This window comes from Mixophyes fleayi, chromosome 4 (assembly GCF_038048845.1).
Source record: "Mixophyes fleayi isolate aMixFle1 chromosome 4, aMixFle1.hap1, whole genome shotgun sequence".
Lineage (NCBI taxonomy): Eukaryota > Metazoa > Chordata > Amphibia > Anura > Limnodynastidae > Mixophyes > Mixophyes fleayi.
Window position 1 is genome coordinate 330,434,520 of NC_134405.1, and position 20,970 is coordinate 330,455,489.

A 20,970-nucleotide genomic window follows, 5' to 3' on the forward strand; every position below is an offset into this window, starting at 1 on the left:
ATTAGATGTATAGTCTGGTGTGTACAGGAGCCTGATGCAGTGTGCGGATGCAATAGGTCACTAATCACTGAACTTGACCTTATTTTATTTTTATGGGCGTTTACTCATCTGGAGGTGAAGGGAAACCTTGTCTCCGTCTCCCCGAGAATGGGCGCACTTGAGACAAGGTTCTTGCCTTACCTCATGTAAGGAGCCACTCTTCTTATATAACAAACAGAATAGGAACAAATACTAAAAAATGTATTCAGTATAAATTGACCTTAGTTTCTCTCTGTCTGTGTGTCTGTGTGTCTGTGTGTGTGTATATTAGGGAATTTAGACTAAGCTCCAATGTGGCAGGGACTGATGTGAGTGAGTTCTCTGTACAGCGCTGTGGAATTAGTGGCGCTATATAAATAGATGGTGATGATGATGATAAAGAACAAGAGAATTGGTACAGTACAGCTGATGAATGTTCCACAAAGCAGAACCATTGTCAGACTCGGTCATTGGGACCACCTCTGAAAATACTTCAAACTGTGTAATTAATATTTTAGTCTACTTTCAATTGTGTAGTCATTATCATTTAAATATCTCAGATCCCCCTGACTCTAAAAAAAAAGGTGTTAATTAGCTTTAAAAGGGGGTTTCCGCTTTGAATATTAACTTTAATTTTAGTTAATCCCTTTGTAAAGGTGATCGGTCCAACGCCTGGACACTACCAGAAACGGCAAACGTTGGGGAGGAATCCCGACCAAAGTGCTATCACTGGGAAGGGAGGGGGTTTTAGGAAAGTTCATATATCGAGTTGAATATCCCTTTAAGTTGCATAAATGACAATTGTATCTTCAGAAATTGTTTTTTTTAAGAATGCCAAAGATTATAAATAAACACTATTTAGCCTATAGATGTGTAAATAAATCTGTGCGTAATGGACAAGAGTGCATGAAATTGCTACATCCAGCTGTAGGTAAAACAAAGGTTCAAAATCTCTTGCATTGTTTTGCTGGGCATTTTACATGGTAACATTATTATGGTCTATGTCTGTTTCCCACATTCAGTCCTGAGGGAGCCCTAACAGTGCAGGCTTTCTAAGTGACAAGTAATAGTAATTATACATCTGTGGATCTGTTACAATGTGTCAGTCAGTAATGAATACACCTGTGCTCCAACAAGGAGATATGGAAAGCATGCACTGTTAGGCCTTCTGAGGACTGGATTTGGGAAACACTGGTCTATGGTAAAATTATTACAATATGGCAACTTGCACCAATTCCTGGATAAATAAAATATATGGTAGTAGCGGGACAACTTCTTGACATCATAATCCTAGGGTTTATCCGCCCAGACAGTCCAGTTAAGTACCAGAAAGAAATGACGTATGGGAGGCTCCCCTACGCGTTTCGTCTCCCATACAGATGAGACTTAAATAGACGTGTCAATTTGCTAATACCTCACTGTGTAGAGGTTTGAGCACGGTTCCAATCATGAGATGTAGAAACGCCCCACACAGTCTAATTGATTACTATACATCTGACTCACAGGGGTAAATGTATTTAGGTCCAATTTCTGCAAATCAACGATATTTGGCACCTTTGCAGGCAAAATGTGTATATATATATATATATATATATATATATGTTTAAATCACATAAAAATATACAAATAAATTATTGAGCTGAACCTTATAAAGTTTAAAATCACTAACACCCTAGAATTACACAATGTCAATACCCTCGTTTACACTATTAGGAGTTAGGGAGTCTAATTCATGTATCCAGAAGGTCTCCCTCCTGGATGGTCTTAACTCTCTATTACATCCTCTATAATTAGTAGGTACATGTTCAATACCTTTAAAACGTTTCCGGTTTTTATTATGGACCACATTAAAATGTCTAGGAAGATATTATTTTTAATGTTACATAAATGGTCCTGTATCCTAATTTTTAACATTCTTTTAGTCTTCCCAAAATATATAAGATTGCAACATTTAATTACGTAAATGACGAATGTGGAACTACATGTAATGCCACTCTTTATTTTATAATCCTGACCATCATATTTGTAAAAGAATCAGTCGTATTGTCCCTTTGTGTACATGCATTACATCGCTGACAGGGAGGTCAATCAATTTTTAACATCCTATAAAGGATGATTAATTATATTAATTGTGGGAACAGAAATATTTTTTTCACTTCGCACAAGGCTGGGGACTAAAATGGATTTTAAAATCTCTCTCCTGTAAATTACCTGGGGCCTAAATGGTAAATGTTGACCAAGAACAGGGTCCCCTAGCAAACTTCACTGTCTCTTGAGCACCCGTTCAATCTTTCTGTGATCATTATTATATCTAGTAATGAAAGAATTATGCTTATAATTAATACTTGTCACCTTTTTTTTGGTACATCAAAATTATTATTACCTGAGGGGCTCTCGTAATGGCAGTTTCCAATAAATCCTTTTTGTTAACCTCTATCAAGAAACCTTTGCTTTAAGAATTGACACTATTATTTTTATTATTATTAATTTTTATTTATAGGACGCCACAAGATGTCCGTAGTGCCGCACAGGGACAAACATTACACGCCCACCTCCCCCCGCAGGGGCAAACGCAGGATTAGTAGAGAGGGGTTTCCACACCACACTGCCAGTGGGCGTGACCAGCATGCATGGGGGCGTGGTTAGAATTTTAGACAGTGCTTGGCTGCTCTCCAACTTTTCCCATCCCCATAATATACATGGGCAATGCTGCATGGATTACTGTTAGGTGCACGCAGCTCTCCCTTTTCAAGCAGAGCCTGTGTGAAGCGGGGGCAAGGTCCAGCCACCTCAATTATACAGTGCCCCAGGCTTGGAGGGGGGTTTCCAGGCACTAGGAACCCCCCCCCCCCTCGGTTTGCCTATGCCCCGGGAGGCTCCCGAACACCAACTACAAAAAGTTGGCAAGTATGGATTAATTCACAAGTGTCAGACCATCAGCGTAACCCTAAAATAACTCAAAAAACTTCACACTGAGCCTCGCGAACCGCAGTCACTTCTTTTTTAAGTAACAGAGAATACATTAGATTTTAGAGACCTTCTGTGTCTTCATCTATGGCCTGAGGCACAAATCTATGTTCAAGGTGAGGAAATGTATTTTAGACTATATTATAGGACAAGCAAAGTGTTTGAAACAACAACAGATGAAAACTCTAATCCAACAGATGTGTTAACTGTTGGATTAAGTAGTGTAATAAAAACCGGACACTATATAAATGTTAAATAATTGCCTTTTATACATGGAATAATCCAGGAAATTCTTACGGTGAGAGAAAGTTCAAAAACGGACATAAACACCAATAATTTTAATTGAAAAAATGCTTTAATTTATATCTCACATTGAGTGCAAATACAAAAACATCTTATAAAATATATATTAAATGCCCGTCCGATACAGTAGCTCACAGTTCAGAATGGAGTCCGTTGTGCTGTGTAAAATATTCAATATACAATTAAAGCTAAGCTGCCTCAATGTTACAATGGTTTCATAAAACATGTTTCCCGATCCTGCCCCCAATCTCCCAACTAATAAATCACTGGGGTAAATCACTTCTATTGGTATTAGTTTAGTTTTATGTATTTTAATGATCAAAAAAATATATACCAGTGGCTGGCAACACTGCAGTATTTTTAAAAGTCAGGAGAATGTCAACTCAAGACTAATGGGTCTATTTACTAAAATCTCTAAAAAGGAGATGTGGAGGTGTTGCCCATAGCAACCAATCAGATTATATGTATTATTTTCAGAATGTACCGGAAAATGACAGCTAGAATCTGATTGGTTGCTATGGGCCGCTCTTCCACTTAAAATTAAAAATAGTTATTAACTTGCAGCCATCCATAAAATATGTCTCTTTAAATGTGTTCTATTAGGAATAACAGCAATCACAACAACATGACAAAATACTAAAATACTGTTAAAATACACAGAGTCCATTTTTAAGTATTCCCAGAATTCTTTGCTTTACACTATTCCCTTATTCAGTGCACAGAAACAGATATTCCAAAAATAAACAACAACAAACTTTTGTCTTTTTGTCCCTGCTTTTCCATCCTTTGACAAATATTTATGCAGTAGCAGCTGCTGTAGTATATTACACTGGTAAAATAGCAAACTATATAAAAATAATATAAAAATAGTGTCTCATTCAAACATTTGTTCACAGAGGATGGGATAAAACACGTGGGGGGGATTCATTTCCCCCCCTGAGCCGCCTGGACATCACAGCTCATTTCCAGGTACTACGGTACCCGTACTTTACAGATTTTTCTGCACACCTCCTTGGGGCTTAAGGCAAAAAACTGTGATGTTACATCGCCACGGAGTGCCTTCATGTCTGTTCCAGAGGTGCTCCACGGCACAGCACAGGGAAATTAATTTCCCCCCTTCTGTCCATACTGAGAATACAGGGCTCATTGTGCAATTCTGTTTTTAACTTTTCACGTTTCTTTCCCAACTGTGATTAAATGATTTTATGTGGTCACCTTCCTGTCGTAATGTAGGAATAAAGGGGTCCATTGTGGCATAAAATGTAAACATTTCTGAGTGATATTTTATTATAAAATAAGTGATATTCCGAGATCCCATTTGAGGTTTGGAAACGCACCGATCACAGGAGTTTGATCCAGATCTCATACATCAACTGTACATCATGTCTGTTTCTTGTCTATACCAGAGAAGAGGCATTCTGTAAAAGGAGGGGTCTGGCTGCCTCCAGAATGTCAATCTCAGGGTCCAGAGATCGTCCAAGTCCTTCCAAGACCAAAATAGCGAAAACGATGGATGCAAAGTTACTCTCCAGTTTTACCTGATAATGAAGAAAGTCAGAAAACTGTTTCAACTATGCTATAGATTCTTATTAATTAGAAACCAGCATCTCATCACTCCCTTACCCCATATAATTCACTAACTTGCTGCAGTGTGAATTATTATATCTGTGACAATTCCTGCAGCTATTAGACAAAGCACTTTACTTGTACTTTTTATACGCAAATATATAAAACAGCTTCTTAATTCACCCATGTCCATTTATGTGAATTGAGGAATACAGATTCTGATTCTAGGACTACACGATCAAGAACACATTGACCTATATATTATTACTGTTGAAGACTCCAAATTCTAAAATGTGACAGTTATGGATATAGATGCGCCTCACACAACATTAACCTTATTTACAATCTATTATTCAATATGACAATATGACTTTTTATGGTCATAAAGTGATTCCTTTCAGCATAATTCATGATACAAGAGAGAAGACTGTAGCTCACATCAACATCAGGTGTAATTCCCAGGGAGAGAAGTACTGGAGACAACATAACAGCCACAGGCTTTCTCCATTAAAAGATAAAAAAAAGTCTTTACGCCAACATTTTGAGCGTTTTGCTCTCAGAGTAGTATGCCCTCGATAAAGGCTCTTACTGGGACTGAAACATTGGAATAAAGACCTTATTTATCTTTACATGGGGAGATAGCCTGTCATTGTTATATTGTTTTCAATATTTCACCTTATTAATACTATTATATGCCAGTGGTGGAAGTGGGGTGTATACAGTGGTATGCCAGACCGCCACTTCTCCTACTGCCTTCATTGTAAAACTATTAAACTTCATCCACTATATATATATATAGTTGCTGATTTGTAAGGCTCCCACAGTGGGAAAAACAGAAAACATATATAGAAGAAAGCATGTTCCTCTCTGTTCATAGAGTGGTAATGAGAGGTACCTCTCTCTAGAGTGGTAATGAGAGGTACCTCTCTCTAGAGTGGTAATGAGAGGTACCTCTCTCTAGAGTGGTAATGAGAGTTATCTCTCTCTAGAGTGGCAATGAAAGTTATCTCTCTCTCTAGAGTGGTAATGAGATGTACCTCTCTGTACATAGAGTGGTAATGAGAGGTACCTCTCTGTACATAGAGTGGTAATGAGAGGTACCTCTCTCTAAAGTGGCAATGAGAGGTACCTCTCTCTAGAGTGTTAATGAGAGGTACCTCTCTCTAGAGTGTTAATGAGAGGTACCTCTCTCTAGAGTAGTAATGAGAGGTACCTCTCTCTAGAGTGGTAATGAGAGGTACCACCTTTCTCTATAGTGGTAATGAGAGGTACCTCTCTCTAGAGTGGTAATGAGAGGTACCTCTCTCTAGAGTGGTAATGAGAGGTACCTCTCTCTAGAGTGGTAATGAGAGGTACCTCTCTCTAGAGTGGTAATGAGAGGTACCTCTCTCTAGAGTGGTAATGAGAGGTAGCTCTCTCTAGAGTGGTAATGAGAGGTACCTCTCTCTAGAGTGGTAATGAGAGGTACCTCTCTCTAGAGTGGTAATGAGAGGTAGCTCTCTCTAGAGTGGTAATGAGAGGTAGCTCTCTCTAGAGTGGTAATGAGAGGTACCTCTCTCTAGAGTGGTAATGAGCAGGAAATAGAAGGTGAGTTGGATACATGAATTATACCTTATGTTTCATCAGAAGCCCGAAGACCCGAGACAGCAGCACCGCAATCTGGAGCTAAAGGGAAACACAAAACAACAGATCCAATCTCATCTTATAAACCAGACAGGACATGCTGGTGAAGAAGGCAAAGCCAGCACGTCGCGGCAGGAGAAGGGATTGTAGCACGGTGTATCAGTATAAAACCTGGCGGTGTGACTCACCTTCCCCAGAGATACGGTGTTCTCTCTGGCCTCCTTCACCAGCTCCGCCATCCGAGACTTGAAGCTTTCCACATCCGTACACTGGTTGGCTCTGGCATGGTGGAGAATCAACTCGGCCACTGTCTCTCCCTACAGCAACCAATCAGAACACACCATGGCCACATAGTATGGCAAGAACTTCAAGGTATGGAAAACAATTCGCAGATTCTAATGGCATTTCTGGGACTACAATATATCAACAATAATACACAATGGACAACAGAAACACAGGGGAATTATATATCATTAAGATGATTTTTTTCATTTAATCCATCTGGGAATAGACAACCTAAATTAACTATTACAAGTGTGATCTCCTATTGGATAAACTGACATTCCTTTATCTGCAAATGCAATTAATCAAGGAATTATTATTCTCTTGTACACATCTTGAGATATCAATGTTTATAAATTGATGTTCCAGTTATAAGTTTATTTATTTCTAAGTGGTTCTCTGTATTGTTATATGAATATCAATGTTCTTTACAAATGTTTGAGCTCTGGGGTAACTCTAAGAGATGTTTTCTATTAACACCATCAATTGTGGGAACATTTGATATATCTTTTTATGATACTAATTTGAGCGGTATCTTATGGTCATGGCTTATATTTTATTTTATCTTTTTATTGCTATTAATGAAATTTATTTTATAGAAAGAATATGCTTTCTCAGTGATACTTATTTTAATTGACATTGTGTTTTCAACTATATTGTGTAATATTGATGCATGTTGATATATTGTAGTCCCAGAAATGCCATTAGAGTCTGCGTTTCCTATTTTTTTTAACTTGTTTAAAATGCCTGCTCATATTGTGACAAAGGGAGGCGTTTGCCACAGGCTTCTAAAAGAATAAATAGGTATTTAGCTGGAAATCTACAGAGTTACACATTTGTGCAGCAGTGCACCTAGCTTAAAGAAAAACAGGTAGAAGTCATATGTGTGACAAAATAATAGTATGAAGTCTGATTTAACTAACATTCTCTGAAAGTGTCTTTTTTCACAGATACAGCAGGCTGACAGAGTGTGTCTGCAGTGAGAGCAATCAAGTAGAGCAGCTGACGAGAACTCCTTATTTAAGGGAAGGTGGGAGTGTCATCTGCCCATCAAGCTAGGGCTGTGGGAGGAGCATCACGTATAAAAACTTGTCTGTTTTCATTGTTCTGTGTGACTGATGCTGAATGAGTTCTCTGTACAGCGCTGTGGAATTAGTGGCGCTATATAAATAAATAATGATGATTACAGGATTTTACAGATTTTCTTTGAATGTTTTACTAAATCTGGTTGTAAGGCTCTCCATTCGACATACAAAAACACAAGTCACAGGAGCTAAAAGACTATCTATCTCTGAAATTAAACAACTTTTTATCTGCAGCTCCCTCCCGGCGATCTGCTGAAATTGCCGCATACAAAACAAAAAAATCAAAAGTAAAAATAATGGGGAAGTGCTGATAAAATTAACACATTATTTATTCAAATACATTTAAAACCTATTTGAAATGGATACTGTTACAAAGATAAAAAACATATAGTAAATATATTTATACCGGTATGTCCCAGAACTTAGTCAATCCGGATTGAATATAAACAGGCATGCATATGATTAAACTAGTGTCAGTACATCAAAATATTAACCAACAATTGTGGATAATTCAATTGATCCTCATAATAATGATATATATGTGAGGATTATATTACATAGCAACAATCTCCAATAGTCCTGTTAGTCTGCATTCGATAGACTGACATTTGTTTTCTCTGACTCATAATCCTTTTAGCTTTTAGCCCAGCCCTCCCATCAGTCTTATGCATGTGTGTTTATACTCTCACATTGTAGTAGCTTAAATGAATTGCTTATTGGAATAAGGGTATTATTGGGGTATGATGTCTTTGTAGGCAAGTCGAGGGTCCAGAGGACCAATAATAAGTGCCAGGGCAGGCAAAGGGATCCCTTGGTATAATCATATCCTACAGATCCATGACAGATTTCTGAGGTCACAGTGCCTCAAAAGGTTTGTTTTACGTCCGATTGGCAGAAAATAATCTCTCACCTTAATTTCAACCAGTCCCAAAATTATAGCTTTTTACAGTCGTCCACTTACCTGTCCTAGTAATACTGCGGTAAAGACGGACCGGAAGTTCTCCAGATCTTTCTCCTGCAGTTCAGCCACAATGCCGGTGTCCAGCAGGACCAGCCGGAGAGGACAGCGACTGGGGCCAACGTTTACGATAAGAGTGTCGCACATGTCCACTAAAGTGGTCTGATCCATCTGTTTAGAAGTGAACTGCTGAGCCCCTTGCACTAAGATGTTACCGGGGTGCAGATCCGCATGGACAAAATTATCCACGAACACCTGCAAAAGTAAGAGACGATGGGTGGCGATCTGCTAAGGGTAATGGAAATATTCCCCTTTATTATCATCATCATCAGCTATGTACATAGCACCACTAATACTGCAGCGCTGTACAGAGAACTCACATCAGTCCCTGCACCATTGGAGCTTACAGTCTAAATTAGCGCTACCAACTACGCAGTGCTGTCCAGAGCGCAATTTGTCATTCATATCAGTCCCTGCCCCACTGGAGCTTATGGACACACACACACACACGTTAATTTTCTCAACAGTCAATAAACCTACCAGATTTTGGACTGTGGGAGGAAACCAGAGCACCCAGAGATTCAAAATCTTTGCAAACACGGAATGTTGGAATCTATGAATATTTCATTTCACCTTTGCCTGGCAATCAGTATGGCTCATACTCACGTAAAAAAATACGCTGATAAATAAGGTTAATTAAATCTAACATAAGACATTTTACAAACAGGTTAAAATAAGTAACAATCTCTGTCTTCCTTTCTCCTGGAGGGATCGCTCTTATCCAAATGCCTCTTTCCTCCACCTTCCTCATTTTGGATGTATCAATAAACTCCTATTACTCTCATTAGGGTAATAAGCATTTATGGTTCTGATGTCCAATTGGATGGCTGTCCTTGACAATGTAATGCCTACAGAACCTGTTTGTAAATGTCTGAAGCTAAGTACTACAGTGGCACGATGGTTAGCATTGCTGTCTCCCAGAGCTGGGGTCAGGTGTTCGATTCCGACCAGGGGGTAAATGTATCAAGCTGAGAGTTTTCCGGTAGGTTTGAAAAGTGGAGATGTTGCCTATAGCAACCAATAAGATTCTAGATATCATTTTGTAGCATGTACTAAATAAATGATAGCTAGAATCTGATTGGTTTTTCAAACCCGCCGAAAAACTCTCAGCTTGATACATTTCCCCCCAGGGTCTATCTGTGTGGGTTTCCTCCGTGTGCTTCAGTTTCCGTCCACACTTCGAAAGACATACTGTTAAGTAGACTGGCTTCTAATAAAATGAACTCTCTGTGTGTGACTGTGTGGTAGGGGATCTAGACTGTAAGCTCCTCAGGGAAGGGGCTGATTAAATATTCTCTGTATACAGCTGCGTAACATGTAGGCACTATATAAATAATTGTTAATACGTAATACCCTCTTGAAAATAAATATTTGTCTGCATTTCTAAGAATTACCCACCATCTTCATCAACATATTTACTCCCATTGCTGCGATCCTCTGCTTGATTTGAGAAGAGACGGACTCTTGCAGGTACATGGACAAAGGTTCACCGTCCTGTAGCAAAGAAAGGATATCGTCATGTAATGCCACAGTGTCTGGCGACTCACCGGTCACTCGTGCTTCCTCTACTCTGCAATTCATGCCAGCCAATCAGATGTAAGACTTAGACAGCAAATGTTTGATTGGCTGTTCTAAATTACAGCACTAGGTTATGGAAGGAGCTATAAGAAAATCACATACTCAATGATACGCCAGCTCTTTGTATCAAGCACCTACCTCAAAGGTCTCTACCAGGATGTTCTTCGTGACAAAGGGTCGTAAGGGTGTGGGAAACTTTATAAATTCCATTTTCTGAAATTTTTGTTGAAACCGCTCTAGATTTCTGGCTTCAAAGCGCAGATCGATCTATTAAAAGACAGAATATAACCACAGCAATATAGACGGAACGTACTGCAGTGTAGACAGGTCGTACGTAAATGGCTGTTCCACTGGTTTCAATGACTAACAAGATCAACTGGATACATAGATCACAGCGCAAATCTAAAAACCTTGTATTTGTGGAATCAACTCACCTGCCGGGTCATCAGTTTTTCAAACTCCTCCACGATTTCTGTCAGACTCAACCACCTGAATCCAGGGATCAGGCCAAGGATCCGGCTCCAGGTCTTTATAAGGAGAAGGTCCATCTTAACTTGTTGACTAAGACCTGGGTGGAGGACCTGGTGGTAAGACAAGAAGAGGTATTTTCAAGAATCAACTCATAGGAACAGTTCCCAAAAGTGTTTCCTATAAGCTTTTGTAATCTGGAAATTGAAGAGTTAAAATTGGACCTTTAAGGGAAAATCTGTTTTGTCAGTGTTGGACTAAACAGCCTACCCTGTAAGTTACCCCCCATCAGGATGGAAGGCTATGGGCTCATATACAGGTTTTCTTGTATGGTTTTCTGTGCTGAGGTATCTTCAAAAACATGGTAAGCAAAGCGTGCATGCTACTAAAGATAGGGATTACTGATCCCTATGGGCAGCACAAAAATATACATAGTGAAGTCTGGACACTAAATGGACACAAGAAAACCATGAATGCTGCATCTACGGGCCATTCAGTGTTTACTACTGTGAGTCGCAGGGGCAAACGCAGGATTTTTAAGGGGGGTTTTCTCCCCCACCCCCAAAAAAATATATATAGAGAGAGAGAGCAGCTCCATTTTGGCGATGCTGTACTGTACAGCAGTCGCGGCGCTGTCAAAGAAGCGCCCGCAGCAGTGCTAGAACAATACAGCACCACCGCGGACGCTTCTGTGACAGCGTCGCGGCTGATGTACAGCACAGTGCTGCTGTGTAGGGGCAATGTTTAGTGCCCGTTCATTCGCGGAGGGGAGGGGTTTCTGGAGAACCAGAAACCCCCCCTGCATGCGCCACTGAGTCTGGTCTCTAGAGGGAGTCAAACCCCATTTTTAAGCTAGGTACACAGTGATACAATTATTTGCAGATCACACGATTCACGACCGTTTGGTCAGATATTACAAGAGTGTGTACGCCCCCCTCGATCATGTTTTATCGTAACAAAGCACATTGCATCTGTTAATTTGGTTTTATAAACTTCCTAAAAAATCACGATCAATGATGCAATGATTTCGGGCAAATGTGGAAGTGTATATGCCCTCACAACCAGACAACAGCAGTATTATTTTTTTTATCAGTTGTGAAATATACAATTTTTACATTTTTTTATTACAGCAGAGTTCCCTTTTAATGAACTCTAAATATAAATAATTTGGTTAATTACTCATTTTGCCCGTAGTTATTTACACATTCTGTTTTCACTTGTGTCTTTGCCAGTGGCATATCAGCTGTTTAAACTCTACACATGCAGGCAGACAATTTTGGGGGGTAATATTCACTATGCAGTCTATCAATTCACTAAGAACAAGTGAACATTGCTGAGGTTTCAAGCATTTGGTGCCTTGTTCCTCAGTGAACTCATTTGTTCCTAGTGGTTACCACCTACATTGCATGTGTAGCAGGTAAATTTGTGCCCCATGTAGGTGATGGGTACACACGTATTCAAATCACCAGTGATGATAACCTTGTACATAGGAACTAATTTGCAGAATTGACATCACTTGATTTCCAAAGGTAAATGGACCAGGGTAGTTTGTAGATGCTACCCAAATGTATATCCTTATTGGCCACATTGGATTGGAAATACTGTAGACTGAATATTGCTGTCAAGATAAATAAAATGATCACAATAACCATAAACTTCTATATGGAACAACGTATTTTTGGTGATTTTGTATAAGCCCTTACTTTTACAGCCACGGGGATTAAGTGAGGTAAATCTTCCTCTGATGCTTTTGGGAGGGAAAGAGACTGAAGGACTTCTTGTTGGATACCAATATTATATTGACCTTTTAGAGAAACATTATCAGGTTTTTTTCTCTGCCTGAAATATCCAAAAATTCCAGTTAGCCCTTGAACCTCCCATGCCTCAAATGCAGAGTCGTGCTCTGTGTTCTCTACCAGAGTCTGAGATTCCATATCCTGAATAATGGATAGGTCAGTGTAGGCCTTGTATACCTGAGCGACACAACCAGAACCTATAGGCTCCATGCTATAAAATTTCAGTACATGTCCATAGTCATCCCCAAAGGCTCTCTTCAAGCAGAGCTCGGTGTACCCCCAGGGATGTGGGGTCACCTTAACATGAAGTTTGGAAAACTTAACACAGAACTCTTTGGAGAAAAGGTCTTGTCGAGTGCTAGCCCATTGACCAAGTTTAATGCAGACCGGTCCTGAGGACTCGGTGGCCTTCAACAAGAGATTAAGCCAAAGAGAATTCATGCTAGCTGAAAGAAATGTGAATGGATAGGCCAATAATAGTGGTCCAAATTTCAAGAAGAGAATGCAAGAGCGCACACCCAAGTTGATAATGAAGCTGATCTTCTTCAGTAGTGTGTCTTGAGAATTCTTTTGACCCAATGAAAGGCCAGAGTTCAGCATCATCTTAGGTGGCTCCTCCCTTTGGTACAGTCTCTCACACTGTGTTGTGGTTGTCACATATTTAATGCCGCAGAACATCAATGTGATCTTTGACAGGGATTTCAAGTTGCTATACCCGACTGTGTATTTCTGATGCTGTGCTGCAACGTTCCGCCAGCTCCATCTACACAGATCCCTGGAGCTCTTATGGAGGCAGATCCTATGGCAAAATAAGAATCCACATCGTAGTTGCAGAGTCCACAGCATTGTAGTACAGGAGTCAGGTTACACATTCATAGTAATGGCAGTCGTGCTTCCTGGCTAGGCAGTGTCACTGTCAATCTGAAATCCCTCAAAGAATGGTTGGGTACAAAACTGGATCTCCGGCAAAGAGACGAGTTGTGAGGTCCCGTGTAACCTGTGATCGGACAGACACGGAACGTTCCAAGCCTGGAATCGTGAGAGCAGCAACGTTCTAAATGTTGTTACAATGTAACTGAATGACAGGACGGCCACGCCTCTCTGTGACGTCACCGCAGTTATTAACCCGGGCGCAGTCACGTGGCCCAAAGCGCGATGGTTAAACCGAGGTGAAGCGCCTTCTACTTCTCTCTGGGGAGTCAGGGAGGGAGCGTTGACCTGGAGCATTGGAGCCAGATTTAAATAGCCATCCCAACTTCAAGTACAGCACAAATGTGTTACCAGCTTCACTTGATAATGTGCTGTTTGCCAGTATCTAAATAATTAGTGACTAACACCCACTTGTTAGATTATGGATCCCAGAGATAGGAAGCAAGTATGTATATATATATATATATATATATATATATATATATATATATATATATATATTCATGAACTGTATACATGACATTGTATGTATACGAGACAGAATGGCAGATTTATGTCAATAACTTTTATATAGATGCCTGAAATTGGCAGGGACAAACGCAGGATTTGCACAGAGGGGTTTCCATGCCACACCGGTAGTGGGAGTGGTTATAATTTTAGACAGTACTTAGCTGTTCTCCAAGTCTTCTTATCCTCATCAAATACACAGGCAATGCTGTGTGCGCTACTGTTAGGTGCATGCAGCTTTTCCTTTTCATGCAAAGCCGTGTGAATCGGGACATACCTCCCTACAGTCAGGACAATGTCCTGACTGAGTGTGTCAGAACAGTTGGCAGACTGTTGCTGCTTGTCTGGATCCTGGAATGTTGGGTGACTGTTTTGAAAAAGGACAGGTACATGATATAGAAGTCCCAGCAATGAGTGAGCACAGTAGGCCTCCCTCCCCCAAAGCAGCCAGATATTAAATCCAAAGCATCCACGTTTAATAATTAGACCTTCCAGCAACCAACCCGGACATTAAATTAATATCATTCACCTTTAATAGAAAGATCCATTTCTCCCCAAACAACCCCAACATTAAATTAATAGTATTTACATTTAATAAATAAACCTATTGCCTCCCAAACCTTAAATAATTAGCATTCACTTTTAAGAAATAGCTCTTCTCTCCAAACTCAGCCACACAATCAATTAATAGCACCCAAACCACCCCAGCATTAAATGAATAGTCCCATCACCCCACCCTTAATAGGTCCACCATAATCCCACTATAAAATTTAAATATCCCAAACCTTCACCCCACTCTCAACCTACTATTAAAATTAATATTTCACACCCCATCCATATTACATAAAATACCCCCCTACACTTACATTAAAATCCCTTTTCCTCCCTCCCCCACACGTATATATTAAGTCCCTCCAAGCCTATGTTTACAAAGGAACTATTGTACTCATACTTTAAATCCCCCCACTTACATTAAAAGCACATGCGAACCCCCCACATTCACACTCACATTCTTACACTCACACACTTACCCTCTTCATCTAGTGCTGTGTATTATGTCTTCCTGCAGCACACATGAGACATGCAGGCAGTGGGAGAGAAAGGGGTGGGAACACAGCAGGGGCTAGAAAGGGTCAGAGTCAAACAGCGGGGGAGTGATGGCTGTGAACAGTGCAGATAGAAACAATCTGCCCGCAATTTGCAAAGTGGCTGGTCCCGGGGGCGGGGTCCAGCCGCCTCAAGCTAACAGTGCCCCAGACTGTGAGGAGGGTTTCCAGGCACTAGGAAACCCCTCTCCGTTTACCTATGATAGGCACACCATACTATGGGGCCTATGTAACGTGGATTTCATTTTTGCCCCATTAAGTATAAACTGTCATCACAGAGATGACAGCTTAAAAGAGCAATTTACCCTTACAAATCTGGGTTCTGACCCGGAGTCTTCACTGCACATGCACTACTTAGGGTCGCTCATGTGCAGTTGCCAGTTCCGTTAATCGTTGCAGGGGAGAGCACAAGGGCTGCCGAGAGGGATCCATAGAGACATTAGCCATGCACTGATCAGCCTGGGGCTGGTTTGCACTATTAGCAGCGATGTTTTCACTATCACTAGTGGGCACTTACATATTGCTCACCTTGAGAAACAGCATTGGGTTGATTTGTGATGACCGGGAAATGTGTCACAGTTCCATGTGATTGCTGTGTTGGACGGATCTCAAGATGCATCCAGGTCTGTAGCTGTCGCATATACGCCAGGATGACCTCAGTCATGTATTAAACATACCGGCATCTGGTACATATGAGGCCAAGATTAAGCCGTGTAAAGAGCAGGGCGTATGCCGCAGAGCATGGGCCGTATTTCTCAATCAATAAATATTTCTCATAGCGTGTGCTTGCAGTGTTAGTAATAAAATGCGGCTATTGCAGTCCCCCCAAAAAAACTAAATTGTCTTCCCCTTGTGGCTATTTCTGAAGTATAGCTTTAAGAAATTGTATTTTTCTTGTGTGTGCTTGCACCGATTGGAATTTAGACAATAGTGATTAATTAGAAACACTACAACAGCTGTCGCCTTACCACGTCTGAGTGCAATGGGAATGTTCAGCTTACTTGGCACAATGTCTGTATGACTTAAAATAAAGAAATGTGAGTAGACACATATCATATAGCCACAAAGCAAATGAATTAAGCACAATCAGCTGGCGAAGGAAATCTGCAATCAGCCAATCAGAAGGCAGCTATTAAGAAGCATCTAGCTAATGCTGTTGATCGTCATCGTCATCATATTTTGCACCAGGGGTCGAGTCCTAGCAAGAGACACGCGAGAATATGTCCCGCCCTTACTGTTCTTGCCCTAGGCTTGCAGACCCCTCTCATCCCCTGGCCCACCTCTCCTAAGAAGTCATAAGTGTAAGATGAGGCCTGATTTTGAGCCAGGAGCAAAGAAAATAAAAGGAGTAAGTTTGCACCATGACATTCCAACCATGTTATCTTCACGATTCCACACTGTATTAGTAAATTCTGCATTCCAGCTATGATTAAAGTTGGGGCAACAACATTGTGACTTCATTCTGCTGTGTTGGACATGGCTAGGATATGATAAGGGAGAACCTTATGTGGAACAAGTATAATAAGGGAAATTCTGCTTGGACTCTCCGCTGGAGAAGCTTGTGAAATACTCTGCCCAAATGTAGGACAATGGGAATATTTTGCTTCATTTTTCACTAATCTCTAAAACAAGACAGTCAGATAATCAGTTGTACTTCTGCCCCCTCACTATGCAATCTCACCTTAGCAGCTGTTCCGGTCATCATCTGCATCATCAATTTGGTTCTTTGCTCCTCATTTAAAGAACGTTGTTAGGTTAGTAGCTAGTTATATGGTTATAAGGTTATTTACTCTGAATAGACGTAAGTTCTATGAATTTGGTAATAAAAGTGAAACACTTTTGGCCAGAGCTCGTCTTAAATTATTTTACTGGGATAAAAGCTGAAATTGATTTCTAATTGTTTTTTGTCAGTATCACACTTCATTATATAACTTAACCCCTAAGGGAGTTAAGAGTCTGCGACATGACAGATTCACAGTATAAAATTATAGAACTTTGAGAACACTCTGATCCCCTGATCTCTTGGCGTTTGTAATGTGTTGGCGACAGAAACTTACCCTCCCTAATGGCAGATTTAGTGTTAAATCCAAAAGCGGCAAATATCTGAATACTAAATGTATATTTAAAATTGTGCACCATAGGCTGAGAAGCTTCCCTGCGGCATCAAAAGAGACCAGGGGGTAAATGTATGAACCTCCGGATTCTTCAACTCCGGCGAGTTCAGCATCTTCAGCGCTTAAATTTAAAGCGGCGCTGCCTTGCAAAGGGAACCAATCAGATTCTAGCTATCATTTATATAGTACATTCTACAAAATGATGGCTAGAATCTGATTGGTTGCTATAGGCAACATCTCCACTTTTCACTCAAAACTCTCAGCTTGATACATTTACACCCAGGTGGAGTTTGTGTCTTTGAGTGAAGCTATGGACAACGGGATAAGAGCCTGGCAGTATGGTGGCACAGTGGTTAGCATTGCTACCTGACAGTGCTGGGGTCAAAAGTTTGATTCCGACCAGGGCCATATCTGTGTTTGTGCCGGTTTCCTCCGGGTGCTCTTGTTTCCTTCTACATTCCAAAAACATACTGGCAGGTTAATTATCTTATGGCAAAAAATAGACCCTAGTGTGTGTAAGTGTGTGAGGCAGGGAATTTAAATTATAAACTCCAATGGCTTAGGGACTGATTTGAATGACTCCATATGCTCTGTACATCGCTGCGGAATATGTTGGCGCTATATAAATAAATAACAATAATAATAATCTATAAGTCAGTAGGACATGCCTATGATGTTCTACATCCATGGACGCCAAGAAGGCTTTTAAAAGATCTGACTGGTACTTCAAAAATTGGGGCTGGGACATCATGTTCCACTGGATCTGTGCTTTTTAAGGTGGACAATCAGCCTGTGTTAGGGCTCGGCACCCATGGGTACAAGGGTTGGCACACGTCAGGACTGTCCACTTACCCCCTGGTCTTTCTTCTGATCTTAGAGGCATTTGTCAGATGTATCATTGAGAAGCCCGTACATTAGGGCATGGAATAAAAACACACATAATGGCTATCTACACAGGGGATATTAGGTTTTTAATACCAAACTCCCAAATACCACCCCTCTCCTGCTTACACAAAGAATGTAAAACATTCAGCGAACTCTCTATTTTTCTTTTAAACGAACTGGCGTACATCAGGGGTGTTGAATATCGCTCTACAGCAGGAGGATGTGGTCAGCCTTTCATCAGTGTTTTCCTTCAAATGGCAACATGCCCAAATAAAATATTTTGGTACCACTATCCCATGTGACTTGTCCTCACTCTTTCACCTGAACTTTTCAACCATACTTTTATAATGATTGGGATCAGCCTAATTTTCCATGCTTGGGGAAGATGCAAATCTTAAATTTGGGAGCAAAATTCCTTCTAAGCAACAGCAAAGAATGATGGAAAAGACATGTAAGTCAGAGATACGTAGCAGATCTCACAAGTATAACAACAAGCTCCTGGCAAGAAGGCTCTAAATATATGTGAAATACATCTTTATATATCCATTCACAGGGACCACTGGACCATGATATTACTTAAATAGGCTACTTCTTTCTCAAAACATTAATGTATGTTTTTATTTACTTATTGTACTTACATATTTGTTATTATTATGTTTTATTATTTATTTATTATCACATTGTTATGAAAATGTTATTAAAGAGTGAAAAGTCCAAACTCGGGAGAAAGCACCCGCTTCACCATAACCATCAATGGGTCACCGCTGGCAACAGCTGGGTCCCTCTGGCGAAAGCTACCCTATGGAGAAGCCTATTTAATAAATCAAAACACAATATCCAATAGTAGGAAGTATCACGAAAAGTGGAACCTTCTTTTGGTCCCTGATCAGACTTCTACGTAGACATATATAATGGCCTTTATATATCTATTTTTGGAGCTTTCATTTTTTGTTTATTTTATACAGGAGTTTATATGTGTGTTATATATGATTTCAATAAAATTATGTGGTTTGGCTTATGAAGTGTTATTAAAGGTTTTATATATTATTATTTGCTGACAGTGGAATTTGTTTAGTTATATCTGATTTATGATGCCTCTGTCCTCAGGCTGCACCCTAATATTAGCTAAGAATTTTTCGAGTAATGTCTCTTTCCATGTTGTGTTTTCAAGGGTGTTCAGAAGAGCTGACCGGGTCCTCAGGAGAGTTGACCGGCATAGAAGGTCCCAGAGCAGTAAATTCAAATTTTAGTGCATGGGGTGAAAAACAAAAATACCGCCCCCTAGCACCTAATTTTAACCAAATGAATCTAAAATGTTGATAAACTGCTCTCCCTTCAACATTGAGCCCTGGGTGGTCGCCCCTATCGCACAGCCCCAGTTACCACACTGGTGGGCGGTTCCTCCCCCCAAAATTTGTTATGGGGCTTGGTGATGCCACCACAGTTTGGAACACCTGGTACAGTTCAAATTCAAGACACACAATTTTGATGCTTGCCTTACCTGCACACGGGAATGTGCTTGCAGCCCATTCTTTGTTTTGGTTCCTGTTCTTTGTGATTGTTGTGTTTGTTTATATGTTTTGTAATCTTGTCATGCAAATTAATTAAAGAATACAAAAAAAAGTGTATAATATGTAACCATTATTTTGTTTACAACATTTTTCACAAATACTATAAAGTTGTACCGTTTTGTTGTTGTATTAAATGCCACTAAATGGTTATTCTACAGTTATTATACTTGTAGCTTTTCTACCACAGCCTTAATGACCGTGTTATCACTACATAGCTGGTCATGTTCTAAATAACTCAGAGCCAATGTCACACCACCTGTGTGAACAGAGTAAGAGTTATTAACCAGTAAGGTTTGACTGCTGCGCAGTGTTCTGGCAGAAACACAGAGGACTTCCAGCTCACATCAATTAAATCTGTAAGAGATAGAAAAACATTAACTTGACCTCAACGTTTCTCATATTCCTGGACACTGTCAAAATAATAACAGGCTTTTGGTATAAAAAAGACAACCTCCTCCCCCCAATAAAAAGAGACAATTATATTTGAAAGAAAGAAAAGTATGTTACTCTTTATTATCATATTTAAGCCCTAAATTCAAATTGTTTCAGTCAATGGTTTCCACGGTTCCCTTCCCACACTCATAATGTGAAAACTACTTCCTGATGCTCAGGATATACGGCCAATGGGACTTAGTGTCCATGTCCGATGCATTTTAGTGGCAGGCGCTTATTTGAACACCTCAGATCAGTAGATCCTTATTTTTGACAATAGATAGATATCACATTATGTTGCCAAACGGGTCAGACAATTCCCCCTTTTTCCAGTAGGTGCCAGCAGAGCACTGCAAGTTGCAGCATAGTTTTCTTGGGAATTGCTCAGGGTCTAATAAATAAGCTTTTATAACTATTGCAAATTCATAATAAGATTTTACAGAAACACCCTGTATATTTACCTGGGCTGTGCCAGTCTTTTTATTATTATTATAATGTCAAATTTTGTCACATAAACTTGTAAACAGGCAATCTAGATCCTGGTTATGTTAGCCATAATTACTTTGTTGATGTGGTGTCAACCAGGAAACTCCCGAATTAGCCCAGACTTCCGAGAAAACCAATATTTCTCCCGGAAGAGAGCATACCTGCCTGCAAGGTAATGCGCAGTGGTGGCGCAAATCATCAAACCACGCCCACCTCTGAGAACACCGAATGGGAA

The 20,970-nt window shown here is 40.1% G+C and overlaps 1 protein-coding gene across 1 annotated transcript; it reads right to left on the reverse strand.

The window, feature by feature from the left end:
- Positions 1-3,949: 3,949 nt before the first annotated feature.
- ADCK2 (aarF domain containing kinase 2) lies at positions 3,950-13,778 on the reverse strand. The gene is made up of 8 exons (XM_075210374.1): positions 12,612-13,778; positions 10,875-11,021; positions 10,579-10,707; positions 10,261-10,356; positions 8,806-9,057; positions 6,666-6,794; positions 6,466-6,519; positions 3,950-4,826 (listed from the first exon to the last, which is right to left on the reverse strand). Exons 1-8 carry the CDS (start codon positions 13,548-13,550, stop codon positions 4,686-4,688), a joined length of 1,887 nt encoding a protein of 628 aa, XP_075066475.1. The 5' UTR covers positions 13,551-13,778; the 3' UTR covers positions 3,950-4,685.
- Between the last annotated feature and the right edge of the window lie 7,192 nt (positions 13,779-20,970).